This window comes from Apodemus sylvaticus, chromosome 16, assembly GCF_947179515.1.
Source record: "Apodemus sylvaticus chromosome 16, mApoSyl1.1, whole genome shotgun sequence".
Taxonomy (NCBI): domain Eukaryota; kingdom Metazoa; phylum Chordata; class Mammalia; order Rodentia; family Muridae; genus Apodemus; species Apodemus sylvaticus.
This window is the reverse complement of record NC_067487.1, coordinates 47,743,120-47,770,197: the sequence shown is the minus strand read 5'-3', so window position 1 is coordinate 47,770,197 and position 27,078 is coordinate 47,743,120. Positions and strand designations below refer to the sequence as shown.

Here is a 27,078-nt window from a genome sequence, read left to right as displayed (position 1 = left end):
GACGCACTCCTGTGTCAGCAGAGGCTGCACCACTGGCATCAATCTCTTCCTGCCCATCTGGGGCTGCCTGCTGGAAGTATATTGACAACCCAGCCTTATGAAGACAGTTAGAGCTGCTGTGCGCTCACAGTGCAAGAGCATATCATGCCCAGAAGTTAGCTTGCCATCTGCCCCTGGCTTCTTTTGTCTCCTAAGGGATTTTGGGTTTGTGTGTGTGTTTGTTTTGTTTTGTTTTGTTTTGTTTTGTTTTGTTTTTAGGGGAGTTGGTTCCTCTTCCAGGTTATTCCATGAGCATGGGGAGGGTGTCATAGCTGTCCCACTTATAGCTGGGCGGTCAACAGTCATTTATTCTCTGTGCTTTGGCCAGTTTGAGTCTCTGCACTCACCACTGACCACTGCTAAAGAAGCTTCTCTGACCAAAGCTGATGGCAGCACTATTTCATTAACATACACATAGTTATGTAGAGGGCGGTTTAACAGACACATCCTGCTCCTTTAACCAAACAGCAGCAGTAGCTTCCACCCCAGGGTGTATGACCTCCCCAGCTACCCTAACCTTTATAAGAGCCGTTTCTCCAAAAGTTCTAATTAGTATAAATGTTTCTACAGAATTGTAGTACTGGGACAGAAAAGTCTATGAAATTCACTAGTGTGTGTTGCTGAAGAATTTGTTATTTGAACAGTGAACAGTTTTACTTACTGAAACATTACACGGTAAAATAGAAAACAGGAGATAATGAATTTTAAATAATATTTATGTACCACAGAACTGTTACCTACTCATCTCAGCTCTAGAATCCTAAAGAGGGTGTTAAACACCCAAGGCAAGCACTCTTTATAATGGTTTTCACTTGGATAGAAGATATTCATTTTAAGCTTCGTTTTTCGGCATTTATTTATTGTGTGTGTGTGTGTGTGTGTGTGTGTGTGTGTCCATGTATGTATGGGTGGGTACACACATGCCAGGGCACACGTGGGAAGTCAGAGGAGAACTTTGGAAATAGGTTTTCTCCTTCCTCCACTTGGGTTTTGGGCATCAAAGGCTGATGATTTATTCTAGCCATATACCCACCATTGTGCTGTAAACATCTTAATAGCTTGTATTCTTTTCTATGTAGTGATTCTAGGCAGGTCTTTTTTTTTTTTAATCTTTCAAATTAGTCTTTTTTAGTTAGTTTTTTTTTTTTCATTAAGGTTCATAAGTCTTTTATATACATTTTAGAGTCAACCAACTTGTCAAATTCTATAACAATATAATCAGATCTTGATTGAAATTACATTGAATTTTTTAGTCAACATACCATAATTAACATCATTAGGCTATTGATTTAGGATTAATAAGAATTGCATTACATTTATAGGTGCGTGAAGAAACTGTGCTAGGATACTAAGTTTTCCTAGCGGTGATCACAACATAGTTTAAGTTTCTGTTTAATGTCTTTTAAATTTTTCTTGCTGAAAGTCTTACATACTTTAGAAATAGTTTTTCCATGATACCTTAATTTGGTTTTATAAATGTACTTTTGATTTATTAGAAGACTCAAACTTTTTGTTATAAAAAATTCAGACATGCACAAAATAAACAGAACAAAGAAGGAATCATTTTCCTGCATTTTCCTCGCGTAACTGTAACAGCTGCCAACGTTCTTCTGTTCCCATAGTCGGAAACAGGGTTTTCTAACTCCCCACTTTTAAAATACTTATTACCCCTTGAGAACACTTTCTAGACATTTTATTCCAATTGATGTTTCGGTGAAATTTTAATATCACAGAAACCTTTCATAAATAGTATATCTCCACATTATGTTTCTTTATAATGAGAAGTAAGTTTTTTATCCTCCCTTCAGGAATGGCTTTTTCTCCTTGATAACAATATCCCATCCATTGAGAAAGCATGTTCTATGATATACTCCTCACACTCTAATTCAAGCAGTATAATCTGTAGTTTTGTTTGTTTCTTATGTATTAAGTATAACCCTGTACTAAACAAACAACATCATCCAACTTAGCACACAGCTTACCCATCACTCGTTCAGTATAGAACAGCACAAGTGCTTAGGCACCTGCATGGCTCTATCCTTTAGAACTTCCTCCCGTGTAACTCTGCAGTTCTTACAAGCACAATAATTATTATACAGCCTTAGCTTTCTAAAAGTGTTTACTGTATCTCATGAGAACTTTAAGTGACTTCAGGAATAGGCTTGGCCAGGTATGGTTGTTGGTTTCCTTTTTGACGTACTTGAGACCATAAAATGTAGCTGTACCCCAATAAATCAGTATAAGAGAAGATTGTATACATTATCTTCCTTCCAGACCTTTTGACTATCATCAATTCAGCCTTGGGAGTAGGTTTTGTTTGTTTTTAGATCTTATATAAAATCCTATGTAAAGTTAGTATGTAAAAGTTTTCTACATGGCACTATGAAGCAAATGACATTTCTTTCCTGTGGGCAAAGATACTAAAAGTGAAATATGTAATGCTGGAACAGTTTGGGATCAGTGTACTCAGTGATATTATATGTGGTAAATAACTGCTTTTATAGACAAAAGACTTTAAATGGTGATGGGATTTGGCGTGGTTCATTGTTTAACTATATGTTTATCTTTAACTTGTAGATTTTATTCATCACATTAATGACACAGACACTGTACTGAGCACCAATGATAGCAACCCTGGTAAGTAGCTTGGAATTCACTTTGTTTCCTTGTCCCCATTCCTGCCCCCAAAAGGACTTAAAAATAGAATCCACCACCCCATTTTAGGTAAATGGTGGGGGAAGAAATGTTATTATGTTACTGAGTCACTGTTAAATTATTGGTGTTATGTTTCGGAATAGGTGTATCTATTAAAAACAAATGGTTGAGGTGATTTCCTGGTGGGGCACCTGCCTGGCAAGTGAAGGCCTGGGTCTGATCCTCAGCTCCATAAAAGAAAAGATTAAAAAGAGCCTTAAAATGAGACATCTCAAGGGCAACAGGCCTGGCAACCTGAGTGTGACCCCGTGGGCCTACATGGTGAATAAGGAACTGTTCCTTCAAGTTACCTACCCTCTGACCTACACACATTCCCTGTGGCACATCCAATAGGAGATAGATAAGTGGGTGGATGGGTGCTAAGAGAGAAGAAAGGAAGGGGGCAAAAAGAAAGAGGAGATGCATACATTCTCCAGACTCCCCAGTTCTCAGTGTACCATCTAGACTCTTAGGCTGCTATCCATGGAGTGAACCGCAGAATTATTTTGAATTGTTCAGCTTTTCCAGATTGTTCAGTTTTTCACTACTGATTGAGGATTTCTGCTTTCAGTTCCCTAACACACACATTTTGTTGTTGTTGTTATTAAGAAAAGGAAAGGGCGTGGCAGTAAAATGGGTCCGTAGGTGAAGAGCCTTGCAGCAAGCCTAATGGCCTGAGTTGAGCCCCAAGACCTGTACAGTGACAGGCAAGCATTGACCCTGCCAAGGTGTCCTGTGACCTCTGCACATGACCTGTGACAAACATGCACACATATAAATAATAGATCTAATATAATTTTTAAAGAGAAAAATCTCATTATTTAGTCTTTGTATGGCTAATAATGCAACAATTTCTCTGCATATTTCTTGTATTATTGAGATACCATAAGTCCAATATTTTCAGTCTAGCAATGGGGCTAAGGAACTTTCTCTTGTTCCTAATTTAAGTGCATGCTACCTCAAAACTTTTTAAAGATTCCCTTGCCTTTCACTATTTGGGTGAAAGATTCCTAAAGTAGAAGGGTATCGTGGGCGCCATTTCTAGTCATTTTCAGAGCTCCTTGAGCTGATTCTCACAGACCAGGCCGCTGGCCCTCAGCTCTGTCTTAGGTTGGTAGCTTATGTCGAGCTTGATGAAAGAGCAATTGATGCTCTCAGGGAATTTGATGAAGGAGGAACTACAGCAGTTCAATGAGAGTGATGTATTTCTGGTTCAGAACAAAAGTGCATTTTATGTGGAGTTATGAAGACTTACAGCCAAAGAGAGAAACAAGGCAGCAAGGTGCAGGAGTCCACAAAGATGAGGCAAAGACCAAGGCCTTGCTTGAGAGGACTGGTTAGACTTTGGATGTAACACAGAGCAGAGGAAGTATGGTGTTCCTCCACCAGACACTGTTTAATTGGGTGTGCGACCTGGAACTAGAACAGAGGTCTTCGTAGGTAAAATTCCAGGAGACTTGTATAAGGATGAGTTGGTGCTTCTTTTTGAGAAGACTAGTGCCACCTGGGGTTTACACCTCATGATGGATCCACTTTCTGGTCAGAACAGAGGCTAAGCATTTCTCACCTTCTGTGGAAAGAAGTTGCCCAGGAAGCAGTTAAACTGTGTGACAGCTATGAGATCCACCATGGTAGACACGTGAGAGTGTGCATTTCTGTGATAATCAACAAACTTTTTGTTGGATCTATTCCAAAGACTAAAACTAAAGAGAACTTCTGGAATAGTTCAGTAAAGTAACAGAGGGTTTGGTGGGCGTTATTTTCTATATCAACACAATAACAAAAATAAGAGCCGGGGGTTCTGCTTCCTTGACTATGAGGATCACAAGCCAGACGCTGGCTCATGAGTGGGAAAGTCAGTGTGGGCAACTGTAGTTGAGTGGACTGACGCCATGGACGACCTGGATCCAGAAGTCATGGCAAAGGTAAACGTTTTATTTATGAGAAACTTGGCTATTACAGTGACTGAAGAAACATTAGAAAAGTCATTTTCTGAATTTGGAAAACTGGAGAGAGTGAAGAAGTTGGAAGATTATGCATTCATTCATTTTGAAGATGGAGGAGCTGCAGTCAAGGCTGTGGATGAAGTGAATGGAAAAGAAATAGAAGGGGAAGAAATTGAAATTGCCTTAGCTGAGCTACCAGACAAGAAAAGGAAAGAGCACCAAGCTGCCAGACAGGCCTCCAGAAGCACTGCGTATGAAGGTGATGATTGTCAACCTCCTCCCGAATGCCACCACCAATGAGAGTTCAAGGTCATGGAGGGAGAGGTGGGTGAAGCGCCCCTCCAGATTATTATGGCTATGAAGACTACTATGATGATTACTATGGTTATGATTATCACAACTATTGTGGAGGCTGTGAAGATCCCTACTACGGCTATGATGGTAGCTATGCAGTAAGAAGAGGAGGAGGAGGGAGGATGAGGTACTCCACTACCACCAAGGGGACAGGGAGCACCACCTCCAAGAGGCAGAGCTGGCTATTCACAGAGGGGGTCACCTTTGGGACCACCAAGAGGCTCAAGGGATGACAGCCTAGGGGGTCCTGCACAACAGCAGAGAGGCTGTGGTTCTCATGGAGCTCGGGACAATCAAAGGGGCAATGTAGGAGGCAAGAGGAAGGCAGATGGGTACAACCAGCCTGATTCCAACAACCAACAACCAGCAGACCTGGGTTCCCAGCCCATCACTCAGCAGCACTTCAGCAAGGGGGCGACTATCCTGGTTACAATCCTGGCGACTAACCATAGTTACAATAAAGACAACCAAGAATTTTATCAGGATGCTTATGGGCAATGGTGGAAATAGACCAGTGAGGGCTTGAAAACGATTCTGTCAAGATCCAATTGGCTCTAGATCTACATTCTTCAAACAAAATTGCCGTAACTGTTTCTTCTTTAGCAGTTTGCTGCCATTTGTATTCAGCTGAAGAAGTCACTATTGTGTATACAAGCAAGGCTTGTTATTTTTCTTCTTTTCTAAATGCTCTTGGACTTTGTTATGGTTAAAACCATGCCTTTTTGAAATCTGCCCTACAGAATTTGTTTGGCTTAAACATCAAAGCCATGACAATTTGTTCTTTGATGTGATTGTATTTCCAATTTCTTGTACATGTAAGATTTCAATAAAACTCAAAAATCTGTTCCAACCAAACAAAAAGATTCCTAAAGTACGTGTACAACACTTCCAAGAAGGGAGCCTGCATTCCCGCTGACAGCTGAGCAGGTGCCGGTCCTGGGCACAGGGTTCCCCAGCTCCTGTGCTCTCATCTCTAACGCGGCACGCACTTACTTTTGCAGTGATTTGTCCAAGCGCTGGGAGTGGGGGCCGTCCTGACAACAGCTCCATGATGTTCTACAATGACACAGAAGTGCAGCTGTTTGAGAAGTGGTGGGACAAGTCCAAGACAGTGCCCTTCTACCTCATAGGGCTGCTCTTGCCGCTGCTCAACTTCAAGTCTCCTTCCTTCTTCTCCAGATTTAATATCCTGGGTAAGATGCTGCTTTGTGGAACTTCCTGTCAGTGGGGAGACAGCTACCTTCCTGGCTATTCATAACTGCTTAACTTGCTCATTCATATGATACTTTGATTCTCTAAAGTTTGGCACAGAAAAATGGACACAACCATTTCAGGTTCCTTTTGCCTTGTTTTGTTGTTTGGTTTGGTTTTCTTGATAGGAATTACTAGGTTTTCCATCTAACCTTCTAGAACAACTCTTATTTCCTGTGAGAATTCAGCTAGAGGAAATAGACTAAAGTCTAAGGAGATATCAAAATAGCTCCCATTTAAGAGTATTACACAGGCAGACCTGTTGACACATGCCGCTCATTCTAGCCCTTAGGAGACAAAGGCAGAGGAGCAGGAGTTCAGGGCAGGAGTTCAGGGCCGTCCTTGGCTACAGAGAGAACCAAGGGGGTGGGCAACAGGCATTGCAAAGAATTATCATCTGATTTTAAACATAGAAGATCGTTCTGTACCTAAGTTTTTTCCTCACCCATCTGTCTACTCATCCATCCATCCATCCATCCATCCATCCATCCATCCATCCATCCATCCATCCATGTAGTCTTTGGGATGAAACCCAATGCTTTAAAAGCAAACAGACAACAAGCCCTGTGTCTGCTGGACAGCATGCTCTACTGCTGCGCTCCAGCCCTAGTTGGCTTCTGAGTTCACTCTGCTCTTTGCTCTTCCTCGGGTTTTGATTTCATCGCACAGTTGTCTCCTAAAAGGAATAGACCTCTGTATGTGTCTCCTGTTTGACTGAAATCTCCAAAGGAATATTGTAACTCTATTTAAGTTGACAGAAAGAGCTCGGGTGAAAGCTTAGATCACATTAACTAAAGAAATGGAGATACAAATTATAAAGACTCGTTAGACCCGCGCAGTCTACAGGATCTTACCCCCTCTCTAAAGCTCTCCCAGCAGGCAGCTAGCAGTGTACAGTCATCAGAATACCCATCATATCAAGGAACGGATGTACAAAACCAGAATGTAGCTGGGTTGTAGGACATGAAAGGAAGCGTAAAGACTGACCTCTGACTCTCCCTCAGAGCAGCATGGAAGCCAGCAGGAGCGCAAGAGCGAGCTGTTCCATAAGCTGGGCCTGCGTCATCATCTTTCTGAGTCAGCTAATCTCTGAACCCTCACCTCAGTTTATACAGCTCGCTGTGGTTCCCTGACTCGCTCCGACTTTGCAGCAGAACGAGTCTTCCACAAGCTCCTGAACTTAGAGGGTTTGCACAGTGAGACACCGTCATCCTCAGGCTTCCAAGCAGACTTCTTAAAGACAGTCTGCTGTTGTCCTCCTTCTTGACGGTTTCCCTTTCTCCTACAACTGCCACTTCCTCAGAGCAGCCGCATCCCGGGGCATTCAGAAACAGCTGATTGTCCTCCACGACTGCTTCTACTTTTTCAGGAGGAATAATCTGGAGTTTGAGCTGTAGCTCATTGGGTGAGCACGTGCCTAGTGGGTACCAACAAGGCTGAGTTTGATTCCCAGTACTGCCAAAAACATGTTAAATTAAAAGATCAGAATTGCTACACTATTAAAAATTCTGTATAGCAGAGCCATGTGTAGCTGCTACATCATCTATTCACCTTTCTCAAATGCTTGCTATTTTTCTTTCTTTCTTTCTTTCTTTTTTAATTCTCTTATCATTTCAAATCAACTTGGCAAACTTTTCAGGTATGTTGGGTATCTCTCAACACTAAAAACAAAAGAGGTTAGTTTCCCAGTTTTTTGTTTTGTTTGTTTTGTTTTTCTTGTATAACTGACAATTTTGTAGTGGCCTTTGCTTGTTGCTGTCAGTGGATTCCCAGTGTAACTGAGCAGTTCCCATTCAGTGAGGGACTCATGACGGCCTAGTCTTGGTGTCTCTAACTTCCCCCTGTTGTTTCATTCTCTGATATCCCACAAGGCTAAAGTCTTTAGAATCTAACTGGGCTTTTAAAAAATAGGATTAATCAATGAAGATAGTTTCTCCAGTCGAGATTTTTAAAGTAGTCTGTAAGATATGCAAAGATAATGAATGTTTTCTGGGCTTGCTCATTTGTCCCTTACAGGCACAGTTTCTGTCCTCTATTTGATCAATGGTTTGTCCCTTACAGGCACAGTATCTGTCCTCTATTTGATTTTCATTGTTACCCTGAAGGCTATTCGCTTAGGATTCCATCTGGAATTTCACTGGTTTGTGCCAACAGAATATTTTGTACCAGGTGAGTTTGTCAAAATAAGAAATCATTACATAATGATAGTGTTCTTTAAGTTAATTGCTATGGACTGTTAGTCTAAAACATGCAATACAAGGATAATGTGTGGTAGCCCTCACTGCTACTATCAGCACTTGAGAGGCAGAGACAGAGTTCTAGGCCAGCCTGGGCCATGGAGTGAGATGTGCCTCAGGAAAGCGATGGCAGCTGGTATTTCGGACAGCTAAGGATAACCAGGGTTTTATTTTCAGCTAGACACTGAAGTCTGTTTAATTTATAGTGCACTTGAAAAACAAAAGCTCATTCTCTAGACCTTTCTAAGGAAGCCAGGCTTTGAATGTCAGAGACTTAGAACATCATGATGCATGTCGATAATACTGCTCATAAAAATCATTGCTCATAGCTGGGCATGCTGGCACATGCCTGTAATCCCAGTACTCACAAGGCAGAGGGAGAGGATCGCTATGATGGAGGCTAGCTGGCCTTACTTTGATTTCCAGGCCAGCCAGGCCTACATAGTACGCATAGTAAGATCCTGTCAAAAGAAAGAAAGAAAGGGGGGGGGAGGGAGGAAGGAAGGGGAGGGAGGGAGGGAGGGAAAAAAGGAAAGGAAGGAAGGAAAAGAGAAAAGACAGAAAGAAAGAAAGAAAGAAAGAAAGAAAGAAAGAAAGAAAGAAAGAAAGAAAGAAAGAAAGAAAGAAAGAAAACTTGTTCTCCTTATGGATTTTTCTGTTTGTAATTTTATTGTTTTTCAGGTTAAGATTATGATTATTAAATGGATTTTGTACCTGTCCATTTCTCCTCCTAATTATAATGTGACATTTTAGTTCACCCAAATGTAAAAGATGTAGGACATTAAAAAAAAAAAAAGCACCAATAAAATAATGATTAAATGAATGAATGGTTACTAAGTGAGAAAAAAGATTAAGAAATGAAAATGACTCTCAAAGGCATTTTGCAGGCTGATGGTGAGCGAATTCTAGTGTAGAGACTGGTGTGCATTCTTTCTGTCCTCCCACCATCAGCTCCAGCAATCTGCAATCCCAGTCACTGCTCAGAATCTGGCCGGACTTCCTGACATTTGTGCTTGGAACTGTCTCCCTCTTTGCTGTTGTGGTTGTTTATTTGTTTGTTTGTTTGTCTGTCTGTTTATTTTGACTTTTGTAGGTTTTCAAGCTGTGTTGAGTAGGTGATTATTGGAAATCGTTGATTATGTTATCATGGCTACTTGTTCTCAGAACATTTATTAGTTGGATTTTCCAACATACTGAGCCTTGATAGGGCATGCTTCTCTCCAAGGTTGTTGGCACACACCTTTAGTCCCATCACTGGGGAGGAGGAGGCAGCTGGATCTCTCTGAGTTCCAGGATAGCCAGAGCTACAAAATAGAGAGACCCTATTACAAAAATACAAACAAACAAACAATACAATGGCGGTATTTAATTCTTCCACTGATTGACAAAAATAGTCTAGGATATTGCTTTTTAATATCCCATCTATTGTTATTTATTAAGCAATAGTGAGGAAAGTTTCTACTAATGATAGTACACTCAAAATAACTAGTGGAGCTAGAGACAAGATGCAGCAATTAGGAATATTTTTTGCTCTTGCAGAGGACTCACATTTGGTTTCCAGTACCTGCAACTACCACTTGTAACTCCAACTTCAAGGGACCAGTGTTCTGTGGGTGCCTGTACCCACTCACACAGACACAATTACCCCTGTAGGTACCTGTACCCATATCACATGGCCATAGTCACACAGACACAATTACATCTGTGGGTACATATACTCACATGAACATATACTAAACATAAAATAAATATAATTATACTAAACATGAAATAAATATGTTTCTAAAAATCTTTAACTGGGGAAAGGAAAAAATAGTCATCTGGGAAACAGAAAAGAAGGAATTTGTAAGTAGATAGTGAGTCATTCGTTTCCATTGTCCAGTTTTATGTAGTACAAAGGGGAAACAACAAGGATTAAACAAGGCATGCTTTCAGAGTTAGGATCCTAAAATTACTACACTGTGATTAGGAACTGTCCGAGACATGAAATGTTACAAGTGTTTCTGAAAGGCTAATTAAATACGGTAGCATTGGAGAGGGTAAGCCTCTACTGTCCTCATGAGAAGTCACAGCACTGTGCAATTCTGATTGAACTTTGTGGATTCTTATTTCTTTTACAATTATTTATTACATTCATTTCTTTATTCACATACCACAGCATATGTGTGGACATCACAGGACAATTTTGAGACTGGTTTTCTTCTTCAACCTGTGGGTTACTGAGTGTCCTAGTCAGAGTTTCTTTTTCTTTTTTTTTTTTTATTGATATATTTTTATATACATTTCAAATGATTTCCCCTTTTCTGGGTCCCCACTCCCCGCAAGTCCCATAAGCCCTCTTCCCTCCCCCTGTTCTTCCATCCACCCCTTCGCATTTCCCTGTTCTGGAATTCCCCTATACTCTTACACTGAGTCTTTCCAGAACCAGTGGCCAATCCTCCATTCTTTTTGGACATCATTTAATTTGTGGATTATGTCCTGGGTATTCAAAGTTTCTAGGCTAATATCCACTTATCAGTGAGTGCATACCATGATTGATCTTTTGAGACTGGGTTACCTCACTTAGTATGATGTTCTCCAGCTCTATTCATTTGTCTAAGAATTTCATGAATTCATTGTTTCTAATGGCTGAATAGTACTCCATTGTGTAAATATACCACATTTTTTGTATCCATTCCTCCGTTGAAGGACACCTAGGTTCTTTCCAGCTTCTGGCCACTACAAATAGGGCTGCTATGAACATAGTAGAGCATGTATCCTTATTGCATGCTGAGGAATCCTCTGGGTATATGCCCAGGAGTGGTATAACAGGGTCCTCAGGAAGTGACATGCCCAGTTTTCTGAGGAACCGCCAGACTGATTTCCAAAGTGGTTGCATCATCTTGCAATCCCACCAGCAGTGGAGGAGTGTTCCTCTTTCTCCACATCCTTGCCAACACCTGCTGTCTCCTGAGTTTTTGACCTTAGCCATTCTGACTGGTGTGAGGTGAAATCTCAGGGTTGTTTTGATTTGCATTTCCCTAGTGATTAATGATGCTGAACATTTCTTAAGGTGTTTCTCAGCTCTCTGAAGTTCTTCATGTGAAAATTCTTTGTTTAGCTCCGTACCTCACTTTTTAATGGGGTTATTTGTTTCTCTGGGTTCTACTTTCTTGAGTTCTTTGTATAAGATATTAGCCTTCTGTCGGATTTAGGGTTGGTGAAGATCCTTTCCCAGTCTGTTGGTTGATGTTTTGTCCTTTTGACGGTGTCCTTTGCCTTACAGAAACTTTGTAGTTTTATGAGGTTCCATTTGTCAATTCTTGATCTTAGAGCATAAGCTATTGGTGTTCTATTCAGGAACTTTTCCCCTGTGCCCATGTCCTCCAGGATCTTCCCCAGTTTCTTTTCGATTAGTTTCAGTGTGTCAGGTTTTATGTGGAGGTCACTAGTCAGAGTTTCTATTGCTGCAACAAAACATCATGACCAAAACGTTGGGGAGGAGAGGGTTTATTCTGCTTATACTTCCATATCACAGTTCTTCATCAGAAGAAGTCAGGACAGGAACTCCAAGTATGACAGGAGCTGATACAGAGGCTAGGGAGGGGTGCTGCTTACTGGCTTGCTCTTCAGGGCTTGCTCAGCCTGCTTTCTTACAGCACCCAGGACCACCCTCCCAGGGATGGCCCCACCCACAGAGGTCTGGGTCCTCCGCGATTAATCACTAGTTAAGAAAATGCCTTACAGCTGGATCTTAAGGGGGCATTTCTCAACTGAGGTTCCTTCATCTTTGATGACTCTAGTTGTATCAAGTTGACATAAAAGAAGCCAGTACACTGGGTGTGGAACCCAGGCTGTCAGTTTCAGCAGCCGTGCCTTTACCCAGTGAGCTTCTCGCTTGCCGTGGGTTCTTATTTCTAGGCCTCAGTTTTTTAGTAAGCAAGCATGGGCCTTGCTCTTGGGTAGTAGTTGGTGAAAAACCTAAGCACTTATTCTACTTTCTTAGCCATTCAAAGACTTTTATCCCCTAAATAATGTCACACAGTCAACTGGCTCTACATATTGTCTGTGTGGGGTTAACCAGTCCCAATTTTGTATCTCCAGCCCAGATCCTCCACGCAGTCCATGCTCATGGGCCCACCTCACACCTTCTCTGTCCCTGTCTGTGGATATGTCGAGCTCAAACTGACGAGACTAAATACCTGTTTAAGTGCCCCTCCCTGTCAAGCAACCTGCTAGCCTTGCCCTTCTCTCAGCTCCTCCAGCTTTGTTTTCCAGTTAGTCTTTGACTGTTCTCCAGCCACACTCAATCCATCTGCAAAGTGTGTCTGTTTTATTCTTATAAAACAGCGGATAATCTGACTTCTTAGCATCTCAACCAAAAGGAACTATGTCAAGCTATTAATCTCTTGCCTGGATTATAGTAGTGTCCTCCTAACTAATTGTCTGTCTTCTCCACTGAAAACTATCCTACACCCAGCAGTTAGAGTAACACTTGTAAAACAACTCAAGCCAGTTTGGCCGTGCATACCTTAAAGGAGCTGGAGTTTAAGGCCAGCCTGAATGACATAGTAAGCCTCATCTTAATACAAAAACAACAAAACACAACCCACAGGAATCTTTAATGATTTCCCGGTCATTCAGAATGACACGGGGTCTGTCATGGTCCTTAGAGCCAGTCTGGTCTGACTGCGCTTCCCACTCACTCGCCTGCCGCCTTCCCTCCGACTCACCCCACAATGGCTTTCTTGCTGTTGTGTGAAAATGCCGAGCACATCCCTATGTCAGAATGCTGGCATTTGCTGTCCCCAGCATGTGAATGCCCTGTCTTCTCAGATCTCCAACTACCTGTCCACCCCCAGGCCCTTGAGACATTTCTTTAAAGCTCTTACCAGCACTAAATTTTGTGTATAGATACCTGTGGTATCAGTTAATATGCCTGATTTTAATGAGTCGGAATCTTGGGGGCCCCAACTTACTCTAATCCATTTTTGTTCCCAACTGTCACCAAGTAACAAAAGTTACAGTACAAGAACTTATCCAGAAATCTTTCTAAATGTTTTGGGTTCTTGAATTCTGGTACTGAAAATTCATCTTCTGTTTCCATATTTGTCTCCTTTAAAGTGGAATATTACACACTGAGAGAAGGAGTGGTATTTTTGTTTTTTAAACTACTATCCTACTGTTGTATTCCCAAATCCTATAGTATTGCCTGGCACACACTGAGTGCTAATAAGAAATTAGCGTTGAAAGTCAGCGAGCTGACTTAATGGGTAAAGGCACCTGCTGCCAGGCCTGATGCCCTGAGTTCAATCCCCAAGACACACACTCCAAGGGGAGACCCAGCTCCCTCAAGTTGTGGCCTACTGCCACACTCACATAAACACACTTACACAAAAAAATAAAACAAAGATGTAAAGAAAGAATTATTGGCCAAATAAATGCGTTTATTTTACTTCTTCCTAAGTCACATTAAAATGTAAGAGACATAATGAAGGAAGAGCTAGGGACATGCTGTGCGGGAAGCCAGAGCAAACTGCAAGACGTGGGCAGATGCCCAGGGCGGGGTCCAAACGTGTTTGCTGTTTTCTATAGATCGAGAGGGGAGAGCTCGCAATGCTTGAATAGAGTTTGAGGAGGAACTAGTATTAACTAGTATTACTAGTATTAAGTAAGGGACTAAAAAATAAAAAAGTTACTTTTCTCCAGAAAAACAGCTCAATGCACAGCTTACTATGAATTCTATCATAATCATTAAAAATAAATACTTGATTTTCAAATCTAAATTAAGAATATGATTACTTAGCCCTCTGATCCTGTGTTGACTGTTAGCACCAACTACCACATGTGCCTGATGTGCTGCTGAGGGCGGAACCCAGTTCCTTCCTCATTCTTGGCATTGCCCTTTGGTAACTAAACCATGCCCCCAAGGTGGTTTAACCTTTAACAAGCTTTGTTTGATTGTGTCTCCCCCTCACCCTGGGGGGGAAAGGAGGGTAGACAGGGCTTAATATAGCCTAGGCTGGCCTAATGTACTGTGTACCTGAGGATAGCCTTCAAATCCTATTCTTCCCTTTCTTTCCCTCCATGGTCATAGATCACAGGTAAATAGGATGTTTCAATGTCTGTCCCTGACCAGTATATAAAGTATAATGTATCCATACAGTGGAATATTATTTCAGCATTAGAAAGGAACAAAGTAGTGTGGTTGTGATCACATAACTCTGAGTATACTATGGATATACTAAAAACCATTTATGTTTATACTTTACATGAATAAAACATATGAATTATATTTTAATAACAATGAATAATCTCAAGTTTTTAAAATGTTATTCAAAAAGCATTTGTGTCTGTTAATTGCAAAAGGAATTTGGAAAGGACCAGTTTTACAAGGCATTACAGACAGGCTGATTTCTTTGAGACCAGTCAAAGTAAAATTAGTAGATCTCAGCTCTAAAATAGTTTTAAGTAGAATTTTGATCATATTCATGACTGAGAGTCCTTCTGTTTTGAAAATAGTGTTTCTGCTACATGCCAGTGTTACAGAAAATGAGACCCACTGTCCTCCAAGAGATACCAGTTGAGCAGTAGGGCATTTGATGCAGTAACCATTGTAATAAAAAAAAAAAAAAAACCACCCAAGGGATCCTTGAATACAGAAAGATTGCACATACAAGAGGAGGCAGAGAAGGGATCCCCAAGGGATCTATTAGTGGCTAAAAGGAGATCTCTAAATGGGAAGTTGGAGGATTCTCAGGGCCATGCTGTGCCCAGTTAAGGCCTGAAGTAATATGACTCATTTAGGAAATCATGAAAATCTGAATGGCTCAAGTAAAAGAATACTTGTTGAGAAAATGGTAGGAAGTCCTTAAAGGATGGGCTGGAGTGAACAGCCTTCCCTTTTAAGCTAAATATAACTCTAAAGGCCAGTCATGCCCTTCTCCCCCTCTCCTCCCACACTTGCGAGATAGGCTTTTATGTCCTCAGAAGAGCATCAGAGAGAAGGAAGAATGGTCCTACAGTTCTCTGCTTGAAAACAGAATTTATAGTGAGGCTGTCGTGATGGAATACTCCCCAAAAAGGGTGAGGTCAGGGGCGCTTCCTCTCCGTTACTCACCCTGCTCACAGTGGAACACTGTCACCGTTTGCGGCTGGCCTACCGCTGTCCACCTAGCACTTGCCTAGTGTGCAAGAGTCCTTGGGTTTGATCCTCAGTACCTCCTAAAACTGCATGTGTCCCAGAGAGGGAGATCCAGGAGAATCATGTAGTTCAAAGTCATTCTCAAGTGTATAGTGGGTTTAGGGTCAGCCTGGGCTACATGAGATCCTATCTCAAAACAAAAAAAGAATCTTAGGATCTAACATAAAGCACAGCACAGATGAATACAGTAATGAGAGGGCCAGTCCTCAGATCCCTTCTCACTGCCCGGTTTCTTAGACCATTTTCAATACCGACCGGATCAGTTTAGGTTTGCCTGGAAGCAGGTGCCAAAATGGGCTTGGAAGAGCAAGAGACGCATTGGAGCAGCACTTGTGGAAGATTGAAGGGTTAGGAGCAGGACTAAGCATGGTCAAGATGTAGGAAGGAAGAGACAGAATGGAAGCAGATTGGACAGAACGTCCTGGCCAGCCCGCTGTGACCCTCCATGCAATTATTGCCTCTAGAATAGAGGGTTACACAAATGTGCCCAAACCTAATGCACTTCAGGCCTGGCTAGTAGCTGTCCAGTGGAAGAATGACCGGGGCAGGAACGGGCAGCAGACAAACTATCAGCCAGCAATCTCCTTGCTTAGGGTCTCACTTAAAGGGAAGTCTGCATGGTGTACTTCCATGGTCACACTGAATATTGCACATCCATGGTCACACTTCTAGGTACATGAATGTGCATTTAGCTTATTGAAAGGAAAGGATTGATAGGCCAAATTTATGTTTTGCTAATGTAGATGGGATTGTTTAATTTGTTTTCTTAGTTTCTAACCTATTATTATATGTGTATAGGAAGATGTTATTGGGGCGGGTAGCCTTTTGAGACAGGATCTCACTCCAGCCCAGACTAAATCTGGAATTTACTAAGTAGCCCAGACAGGCACCGGACTCAGCCTCCCAAGTGCTAGGATTACAGGCATGAACCACCATGAATAGTGATTTTTCTTTTCTACTTAGCTGTTTTACTTTGGATTCTAGCTAAAGAGTCTGTCAGTTATTTCTCTGTTAAACATATTAGTAAAAGTTTATCTGCACATGATTTTGTCATCATTTTCAAAAATGGTGCTTTTGTAATTGTGTGTGTGTTTGTGTGTGTGTGGTGTGTAAAACTGTTGTCAACTAGAAGTGATCTCAGTTTATTAAAAGGTATTGTAAAAAGATTACTAAAAAACATTTTTTAATCTAACAAAGGAATTGCATCCATGGATAAAAGATATAGGTGAAAGGTGACAGACAGGAACTACGACAGAAAACAGACTAAGCCAGGCATGGTGGCGCAGCCCGTAACCTGAGTGTGCACCTCAGGAGGCTCAGGCAGTAAGACAAATCAAGCAAACAGAAGTGAAGCAATCTGCGTGCACTGCCCTTGCCTTCTGCTTGTGTTAGAGCTGGAGACTGATTCTCAGTGGCTTCCCTTCCCTTCCTAAGTCAGTGTGGTGAAGAGTCAGAGGGTCTTTTCTCTACTCTGCTCTGTGCACCAAGCTGACCGGAGGCACATTGTTCTCTACCACATGCTGTGCCTGCTCCTGCCAGTATATGTAAACTGTAGCCTGATTCCACATCAACTGATTGGTCACATACTTGTTACCTGCCTCCAGATAGTACTTACAGAATATTATTTTTAAATAACTATTTATTATAGAAAATTAGGCAGTTAATTTAAAATAAATTCTATAAACCAAGGAAAACCACAGTGATTCTGTCCATGTTTCTTTCTTTTCTTGAGTACATAATCTACAGCTGTGTATGTGTATTTCAAACAACAAAAGCAAAATCATTCCTGACTCCAAGCTTGACTCCAAGACATTCGTCCTGGTATTAACTTTCCACAGCACAATTTTTAAATACTGCATCCCACTGCAAAACTATATCTTAGTTTATCCAGTTTTATTTTTAAGAAATGCATTTTAGATTTGTCACCCAAGAACCCATGAGTAGCCTTTTTATCTTTGTGTGATTCCATTTCTGGAGGGACTTTTCTGAGAAGCTCGGGTATTAGAAGAGAGAAAGATTTTGGACTCATAGACAGACCCTGAATTTGAACCTAACTGTGGGGTCTCAGCTCTGGGTGACAGAGAGAAAGCCACAGAATGCACTCTCCTTTACTCCTTTCCTTCTAAGGGGTTTGACCACATAGAATGTTCACCTTGAGGGAGCTTATAAACACTTGAATATTCTTATTCCCTGGGGCTAATAATAATAATAATAATAAATGGTCTGATTCCAGTGGCTGATAAAACACACTTTGTATGTAGCATTTTAACATTTTCTTTTTGTCTTTTCTCCTAGAGATAAGAGCTCAGTTTCCACAGCTGACAGGGGTGCTTACTCTGGCCTTCTTTATTCACAACTGTATCATCACACTTTTGAAAAACAACAAGAACCAAGAAAACAATGTGAGTAGCTAACTCGGAAGCTGCCTCCGTATTTCCTAAGCATAGACTTTATTGCGTGTTTGAAGCACTTTATGTTCTGAGTAAAATTATGCTATTTGCTTAAACATCTGAATTTTTAAGTTTAAACTATAGATCACTGATCAAACATGAAAATTTTAGATGGTAAGTATTTTAGGCTTTGCAGGCTCTTGTTGCAGCTGCCCAATCCTGCTGTTGCAGTATGAAAACAGCCACAGACAATAAATAAACAAATGGGTAATATCTGTGTTCCAAAAACGCCTTACTTACAAAAACAGACAGCAGGTCAGAAACCTCAATAATAATTACAAAAAAATTGAAGATACTAAGACAAGAAAAGAACAAAAAGTAGATGTGAAAAAGAAACTAAATAGCAAGCTAATAGATTTAAACATTGAAAATTACACTAAATATAAATGCTCCAAGCACTACAATAAATTAATTATATGATATCCTTAAGAAACTTTTTATTTATTTATTCGATATATTTTTATTTACATTTCAAATTATTTCCCCTTTTCTGGCTCCCCACTCCCCAAAAGTCCCATAAGCCCTCTTCCCTCCCCCTATTCCCCCATCCACCCCTTCCCACTTCCCTGTTCTGGTATTCCCCTATACTGCTGCACTGAGTCTTTCCAGAACTAGGGGCCACTCCTCCATTCTTCTTGGACATCATTTAATATGTGGATTATGTCTTGGGTATTCCAAGTTTCTAGGCTAATATCCATTTATTAGTGAGTGCATACCATGATCTTTTGAGACTGGGTTGCCTCACTTAGTATGATGTTCTCCAGCTCCATCCATTTGTCTAAGAATTTCATGAATTCATTGTTTCTAATGGCTGAATAGTACTCCATTGTGTAAATATTCCACATTCCTCCGTTGAGGGACACCTGGGTTCTTTCCAGCTTCTGGCTATTACAAATAGGGCTGCTATGAACATAGTAGAGCATGTGTCCTAATTGCATGCCGGGGAATCCTCTGAGTATACGCCCAGGAGTGGTATAGCAGGGTCCTCTGGAAGTGTCGTGCCTAGATTTCTGAGGAACCGCCAGACTGATTTCCAAAGTGGTTGTACCAGCTTGCAGAAACTTTTAATATAAAAAAGTATATAAGAAATATATTTTTCTTAAAAAAGTATATAAGAAATAAGTATATTAAAAAGTACCTAAGAAATATAAGGAATATGAGAAAGTAAAAAGTCTATGTTACTAGCAGCACAAATGATAAGGCTAGAGTCAAAGCTGAGCAATTATTCTGTGATCTTTATGGACGACTTCGCTTGGAAGCACCATGGTGATATACATAAAATTTACATTTGAGAAAATGCCCAATAGGAATAAGTTCATCCTATGTTTGATTTAGATTTGGCCATTTACTAATTTTTTAAAAATATTGGTTAACAGTATATTTATTCTTAGTTACTGATAATGTAATATTACAAATGAAGTACTTTCTAGTTGATACTGTTTGATCACAATGTTCTCCATTTGTGTTGCTTTTTTCTCACTATGTTAAGTCTATTAGTTTTTATAAGCTTCTTTGTGACCGAGTGTAAGCAAGACACCATGTATTGCAGATGAAAGGCTATCTGTTTTCTGTTTACTTTAATATCATGTTATACATGATATTAAAATACAATACATGCATTGAAATACAATCATTCTTTTGGAAAAAAGAAAAGAAAGGAGGAGAAAAGAAGAAAGAGAGAAAGAAAGGGTTAAATAAAATGTGATAATACTGAATCTATATTCACTCAGTGAATGGAGTGGGCCTACAGGGTAACAGAGCAGGCAAAGGCACTTACCACAGAGCCTGTCAGCCTGAGCCCAGTCCTTGGGGGCCATGCAGCAAGAGAGAAATGACCTGGAACGCTGTCTTCTGACCTACACACACACACACACACACACACACACACACACACACACGCTCACCACATTAATAATGTGTAATTAAAACTTAAGATAAATGAAGTAACAACAAAGTATAGAAGACAAGCACACAGTTATAATTGGAGTTTTCTTCCCTCCTCCTTAGTAACTGGTAGAACAAATAGACACAAGTGTGGGAAGCATGAGCAGAACCATGAACCTACTTGATCTAATCGACATTTATAAAAGTCTTCTCAGTAGAAGAGTGTGTATTCCTTTCAAATACGCAGAAACACCTACCAAGATAGGGTACGTGCCAGGTCACAAAACACATGTCGATAGGTGCAAAGGGAAATTATGCCAAGTATGTTCTCTAGCCATAACAAAGTAAAAGTACAAACTAACAACTGACCGTTAGGAATTTACCAATATATGAAAGTTAACCAACATCTTCCTATATCACCAGCAAGTCAAAGAAAAATCACAAGAAAAAAAATTAAAAATTCTTGAAGGTTACTAAGGAATGAAATTCAGAATACTAAACCTATGGAATTGTCCCTACAGCTGTATTTAGGGGGATATATACAGCTGTAAATACTACATTAAAAATAAAATTGTGAAATCAAAAGCCTAACCTTCTACTTCCAAGTGCTAAACAGGAAAATCAGTTCAAGGCCACCCGCCACTACATAGTGAGTTTGCGGCCAGCCTGAGCTATGTGAAACCATGCTTTTCAAGAAACTATAAGTAGTTTACTAGCCAAGTGTTTTGTTTTGTTTTTTATGGGTGGTGATGTTGTTGTTTTAGACAAGGTTTTATTCTGCAGTCTTGCCTGGCCTGGAACTCACTGTATAGACCAGGCTGACTTAGAACTCACTGTGATCTGTCTCCTGGATGCTAGGATTAATGAGTTAAATTGCAGGCAATTCTCACATTGCATGGTTCCCTACATGCACAAATTTAGTTACTGGGGATCGGATTATATGAGTCCAAATGTGACACAAATTTTAGTTAGCCCAGGATTTGAACCTTGAATAGAATAATGCTCACTACTCAGTTCCCAGACCAGTGTGTAGATAACAAGTGCACAGCATGATTAGTGACAGGGCACTACTGTCCTCAGTGTCAGCCAACATTTGGTCACTAGCATGTCACTCACAGGGTACAGAACGATGGTCATGTTACCCCTTCAGCAGTAGATGTGATAGTTTATAAAACTGACAACTGAAAGGAGTTCTCGTACAAAGGTGAAATGCAACAATCAAAAATGGCAATGATAAAATGAATTTTCAGCAGACATAAGTGGAGTTATAAAAATAATAGCTGGTTATAGAAATGTTGAGACTGCTTCCATTTGAGAGAGTCCAGGTACACATCCATTGGATGTGTCTAGGGAAAGTAAATTTAGAGACTGGTTTTCAAGACAAGAAGAGAGATGTGCCAGCAGCAGTGACAGTGACACTGTCAGAGAACTTCACATTAAAAGAGTTCTTAGAGACTGTTCACAGTGTGGAACGCTCAAAGATGGAACGCTAGGAACCCAGCAGAGCTGACACTTCACTAAGGAGGTGAGCATTAGCCCAGCCTTGCGCCTCGCGCCTTCAATCCACCACCTGGGAGGTGGAGGCAGGAGGGTCAGGAGTTCAAGGTCATCCTTAGCTAACCAGTGAGTTTCAGGCCAGTGAATCTGGGCTACGAGAGACCTTATCGTTTAAAACCAGGTTGGAGAAAAGAAAGTTTAGTTCAAACTACTATTAAGTTAAAAAACAAAACATTATAATGTTCATTGCTTCTAATTAATTTTGTTTGCTTATTTATTGCAATGTTGGGTATTGAACCTAGGGCCCTGTGCATGTGGGAAAGTTCTATACCTCTTAGCTACATCCCCAGGCTCTCTGTTGTCATGTGTTAAATTACAGTGCTAATATTTCTTTCATTTCCTTCTCCATTTGTAGCAAATACTGAAAATTTAATGCTCTAACAAAAATTGTCAAAGATTGCACAACCATCATAATTTCTGTCACTGTGATGGATATTCACAGCATCTGGCTGCACAGTGACTTTTATGCTGCACTGCCAGATGTGGACTGTCAGGGTTTAACTTTTTCTCCCAAAGATCTCAAGTAGAATTGCTTTTCTAGAAGGTTAGGCCTGTTTTTTTGGAAGGGTACATGTGTCATTGTGGGAAGCTGAGAACTGGAGAGAGACATGGGTGCCTTGGTTCACTTCCTGGGCTGAGGAACTCTCTCTGTCTCACTAAAACAGTCCAGGGGCTGCAGGTCAGGGGAAGCTCACCTGCTCAGCACCTGTGGACAATCCAGGGCCTGCAGGTGCAGGTCAGGGGGAGCTCACCTGCTCAGCACCTGTGGACAATCCAGGGGCTGCAGGTGCAGGTCAGGGGGAGTGCACCTGCTCAGCACCTGTGGACAGTCCAGGGGCTGCAGGTGCAGGCCAGGGGGAGCTCACCTTCTCAGCACCTGTGGACAGTCCAGGGGCTGCAGGTGCAGGCCAGGGGGAGCTCACCTTCTCAGCACCTGTGGACAGTCCAGGGGCTGCAGGTGCAGGTCGGGGAGCTCACCTGCTCAGCACCTGTGGACAGTCCAGGGGCTGCAGGTGCAGGTCAGGGGGAGCTCACCTGCTCAGCACCTGTGGACAGTCCAGGGGCTGCAGGTGCAGGTCGGGGAGCTCACCTGCTCAGCACCTGTGGACAGTCCAGGGGCTGCAGGTGCAGGTCAGGGGGAGCTCACCTGCTCAGCACCTGTGGACAGTCCAGGGGCTGCAGGTGCAGGTCAGGGGGAGCTCACCTGCTCAGCACCTGTGGACAGTCCAGGGGCTGCAGGTGCAGGTCAGGGGGAGCTCACCTGCTCAGCACCTGTGGACAGTCCAGGGGCTGCAGGTCAGGGGGAGCTCACCTGCTCAGCACCTGTGGACAGTCCAGGGGCTGCAGGTGCAGGTCAGGGGGAGCTCACCTGCTCAGCACCTGTGGACAGTCCAGGGGCTGCAGGTGCAGGTCAGGGGGAGTGCACCTGCTCAGCACCTGTGGACAGGCCAGGGGCTGCAGGTGCAGGTCAGGGGAATGCACCTGCTCAGCACCTGTGAGACATGAGGTTAAGAGCCCACAGCACATACACAGAGCAAACTAGAATGCTGGATGCATGGCAGCTTCTGCTGCTGAGTTGGTCAGAGGGGGCTCTGTAAACTAGTATATTAGGTGACTAACAAAATATTTAAAAAAAAAAAAAAAAAGACTTAAATGCCAGTGTTTGAATGGATTTGTCTTCTTTTTACTGTCTTAATTAAAACTATAGTATGAAGTGGTGGTCTAACTTTAAAAGTGTAAATTTTTTGTGTTTTGTTTTTGTTTTTTTAGTTTTCTACAGTCTTATTTTGTGTGTACAGTGTTCTGTGTACATGTAGAAATCAGAGAACGGTTTGGGGGAATCAGTTTGCTCCTTCTGTCACATGGGTCCCGGGGACTGACCTCAGGTCCTGACCTGCTACAAGTGCCTTTACCTGCTGAGCCATCCTCTGGCCCTAGTTTAACTTTTTTTTTATAAACCATTTGTACTTCATTCGAACTTCTTAAAATGTTAATTACTACTCAGAAAAATTAACATTTATGAAGTACTGTGTGCCAGTAGCCTTCTGACCACTCTAAATTTATGCAAATATATAGTATCTTGATTATACCAAAATTGGCTTTTATATTGGCATAAATCAAAGTGGACACTATATTGACTTGCTTAATTATACTTTTAAGAGCTTTAAGATTATACTTTTCAAGAGCTTTCCCTAAATAATGTGACTAAAAACTGTCCAGTTAATAGTGTGATTACAAAATTTCCTTAGGCTTAAAGTCAGAAAATGTGAGAGTCATGAAAGCATTTGAAACTAGAAAGCCAGGTCGTTCCCTCCAGTGTCCCCACAGCTGGACCTGGCCCTGCCCTCCCTGGCACTTGTGAAGAGTGGTAAAACCCTCAGCAGCTGCCAGAGCACAGGAGAGAGGGGGCCTGGGTGTCCAAGTTTGACTTCCCTTGCTGACTTTTGTCACTAAATGTAACTTTGTGTATGTGTTTCTCAACCATATATCATTTCTATTTCTTAAAGCATACTTGACCAGGAAAACATAGGGGGTTGAAAATGAACTTACCATCAAAATACATAGTCCACGCGGGTATGAATTCCCCTCCCATAGCTGCTGAGTCTGGTTGTGTTTATGGAGCTGTTGCCCGGCTTTGATCTCTAAAGTGGTTTGAGATATCTTCTGTCTCATGTGCCATCCTTTTTTTCTTGACTGAGTCTGTAGATACTTGGCTACACATCAGAAGTTTTTATATAAAAGTTCAGGGTGGATCTGTGTGGTTGTCATTTTTCTTAGTGAGTGCTGTACTGGGTAGTATTTTCACTATGAGCAGTAAGTACATGGAACAGTGTTTGACAAACAGACTTTTCATCTTACTGTAAATCTACTCCTCTTTTGGAGTCACAATCTACCTGCCTATAGTTCCTTGGTCTTCCAGTCATTGCTTCCATGTGAAGGAGATGGGGGTACCGGACTGTGCAGGCCCCCTGACAGTCTAATATCACCCCCTCTGTCTCTTTTTAAACATACTGTTTGCTTGGCGCCTCCTTCCCCCACCCCACTCTAGAACAGTGTCTCAGTGTAACGCAGGGTGCCCTCAGACTCCCTGTGTAGCTAAAGGTGACTGAACCCCAGACTCTCCTTTCTCTGCCCCCCAGTTGCTGAGAGCAACTCACCTCAGTGTCCCTAGTTTGCCAGAAGATACCTCTCCCTCCACTCTTCCAGGAGAGGGGGTTTTAGGAATCTGTATTTTTGGCCTAGTACGGAGATGGTCTCAAAGAATAGCAAGCCCTCAGTATGCGCATGCTCTCCATGGGCAGCACGAGCCCTCGGTCACTGAGCCTCGGCTATCTTATCATGACAGCATCATTTCTGCTCCTCAGTATTTCCTCATAAAGACACACACACAACTTCTGAGTTGCTCTTAATGTGTGCTGAGTACATGAAACGGGGCTGTCCTCACAGGCCTTGGTGTTTTTCTTATATCTCTAGTGATGCTTTCCTGTTATGTTCTTTGTTATTCCTTTTTGCCTCTCTTTTTAATTATTGAATATGGCTTAAATACCTAGAAACTAGTAAACTCATCATCATTCTAGCTAAGTGCACAGTTTGGTACCAGAAAGACCTCGTTTGGAGATTAGAATATTAGCATCACCAAACTGTTCACTATATAGCTATGAGCACGTTCTTGTGACTTCTGTGCTTAGTTGAACTCATCTGTAAAGAAATGGGCCACAGCTGTATTGAAAGGTTTTTATGGGGATCAGATAAAATGGCCTGCTGGGGCTTAGTGTAGATGCTGGCAGATATATTCTTACCTGCCATTGTTACCAGGACATCCCCCAGCAAGACTGCAGTGCCCGTGGGTGGGTAAAGGGCACGGAGAAGAACCAGTCTAGAAACAGTTGCACGGAGCAGCATCTGCTTTGTTGCATGTGAGCAGCCACTTCTATAATAGAAGTCTATTGACCACGACTTAAGAGTCCTTCCTTAGCACATTACCTCAGTGTGGGCCGTGGACGCTCATTCCACCAGTAGTTAAAGAGCTTGTTACATAAGCATGAAAACCAGAGTTCTGATCTCCATAAACCCACATCAATGCCAACCCAAAGACTAAAGCTGATTGGCAAAGCTAGCCATGTCTGTGAGCTCGGAGACAGAGGGATTCTGCCTCAATGAAGCAGTAAGCGCAATCAAGGATGATTCCCAACTTCAATCTTGGGCTCCTCCACATGCTGAAACATGCAAAACACAGACCCACGCACACACACAATGAAGGAGACAGAGAGTGTGCAGACTCAGTCACAGACCAGCTCCCAGCTACTCAGGCTACTTGAGAATGCAGTGTTCTGACTTCTGGGGCATGGTGTACTGTGCTTCTTATTTAGAAAAGCTCAGTGTGCCAGGAAGGCTGGCTGCCATCTCATGCCTGCAGTTTCTCCAACAAGTTCCTGCTATGTCCAGTATTGTCCTGGGTATTGGAAGTATAATATAAAAAAAGACAGTCTTGTCTCCAGGGTCTCTTAGTCCAGTGGTATGCATCTATTTGGAGAAAAAAAGTTGATTAAAGAACTATTAATATTAAGCTTGGCTTTTTTTTAATGTCAAGGGACATCTTTCCACTTGAGAACTTTTTTCAAAATATTGATTATTTTAGGAACTAAAGCAGTGACTCAGCCTTTAAGTGTGTGAGCTGTTTTTGCAGGGAGCCCAAGTTCAGTTCCCAGCACCACGGTGGGCAACTCTTATACAACTTCTTGTAACCTAAGCTCCAAAAAATCCAACGCCCTCTTCTTGCCTCTGTGGATACATGCACTCCTATGCATGTATACTGACACACAGACACAGGCATGTGCATACATTAAAAATAATAGTAATAACTCCTCTAAGTGGATTGTTTTTATAATGAAAGCAAATGGCAGTTAGAACAAGTATGGCCTTACCCTGAGAAGAGAGAAGTGGAGGGAACACGGTTTTAGAGGAAGTGCTGGCACTGTAGCCTTAGAATTACCATTCACGGCTCCTGAGATTTCACTAAGGTACTTGTTTTACAGGCAGTCAGACTAAAGTGATTCAGGTGATATATACATTAGGATTATCAGTGACACCCTTCCCTCGTCTCTCTGACACAGCTGATTTTGCCGTTCAAGGTTTTGTCTGTTGTTTGTTCCAGTTCATGCGTGGATGGGTGGGTGTGTGCGTGTGTGCGTGGGTCCGTGTTTTGCATGTTTCAGCGTGTGGAGGAGCCCAAGATTGAAGTTGGGAATCATCCTTGATTGCGCTCACCGCTTCATTGAGGCAGAATCCCTCTGTCTCCGAGCTCACAGACATGGCTAGCTTTGCCAATCAGCTTTAGTCTTTGGGTTGGCATTGATGTGGGTTTATGGAGATCGGAACTGTGGTTTTCATGCTTATGTAACAAGCTCTTTAACTACTGAGCCATCTCCCCAGGTCCAGATCCCCAAGTTGTGTTGTTTTTTGTTTTGTTTTGTTTTTTCTTA

General features: G+C 41.8%; 1 protein-coding gene and 1 pseudogene across 7 annotated transcripts in view; both read left to right on the top strand.

Annotated features, from left to right (window-relative positions):
- The window catches only part of Slc38a9 (solute carrier family 38 member 9), an 82,179-nt gene that overhangs the window by 43,881 nt on the left and 11,220 nt on the right, over positions 1–27,078 (top strand). For all 7 annotated transcript variants that reach the window (XM_052159346.1, XM_052159347.1, XM_052159350.1 and 4 more), the window contains 4 exons: positions 2,617–2,676; positions 6,035–6,226; positions 8,346–8,453; positions 18,000–18,106. In XM_052159346.1, coding sequence (XP_052015306.1) covers positions 2,617–2,676; positions 6,035–6,226; positions 8,346–8,453; positions 18,000–18,106 — 467 coding nt within the window. The remainder of the gene's footprint in view (positions 1–2,616; positions 2,677–6,034; positions 6,227–8,345; positions 8,454–17,999; positions 18,107–27,078) is intronic.
- On the top strand, positions 3,962–5,633 carry LOC127666502 (heterogeneous nuclear ribonucleoprotein R-like; annotated as a pseudogene).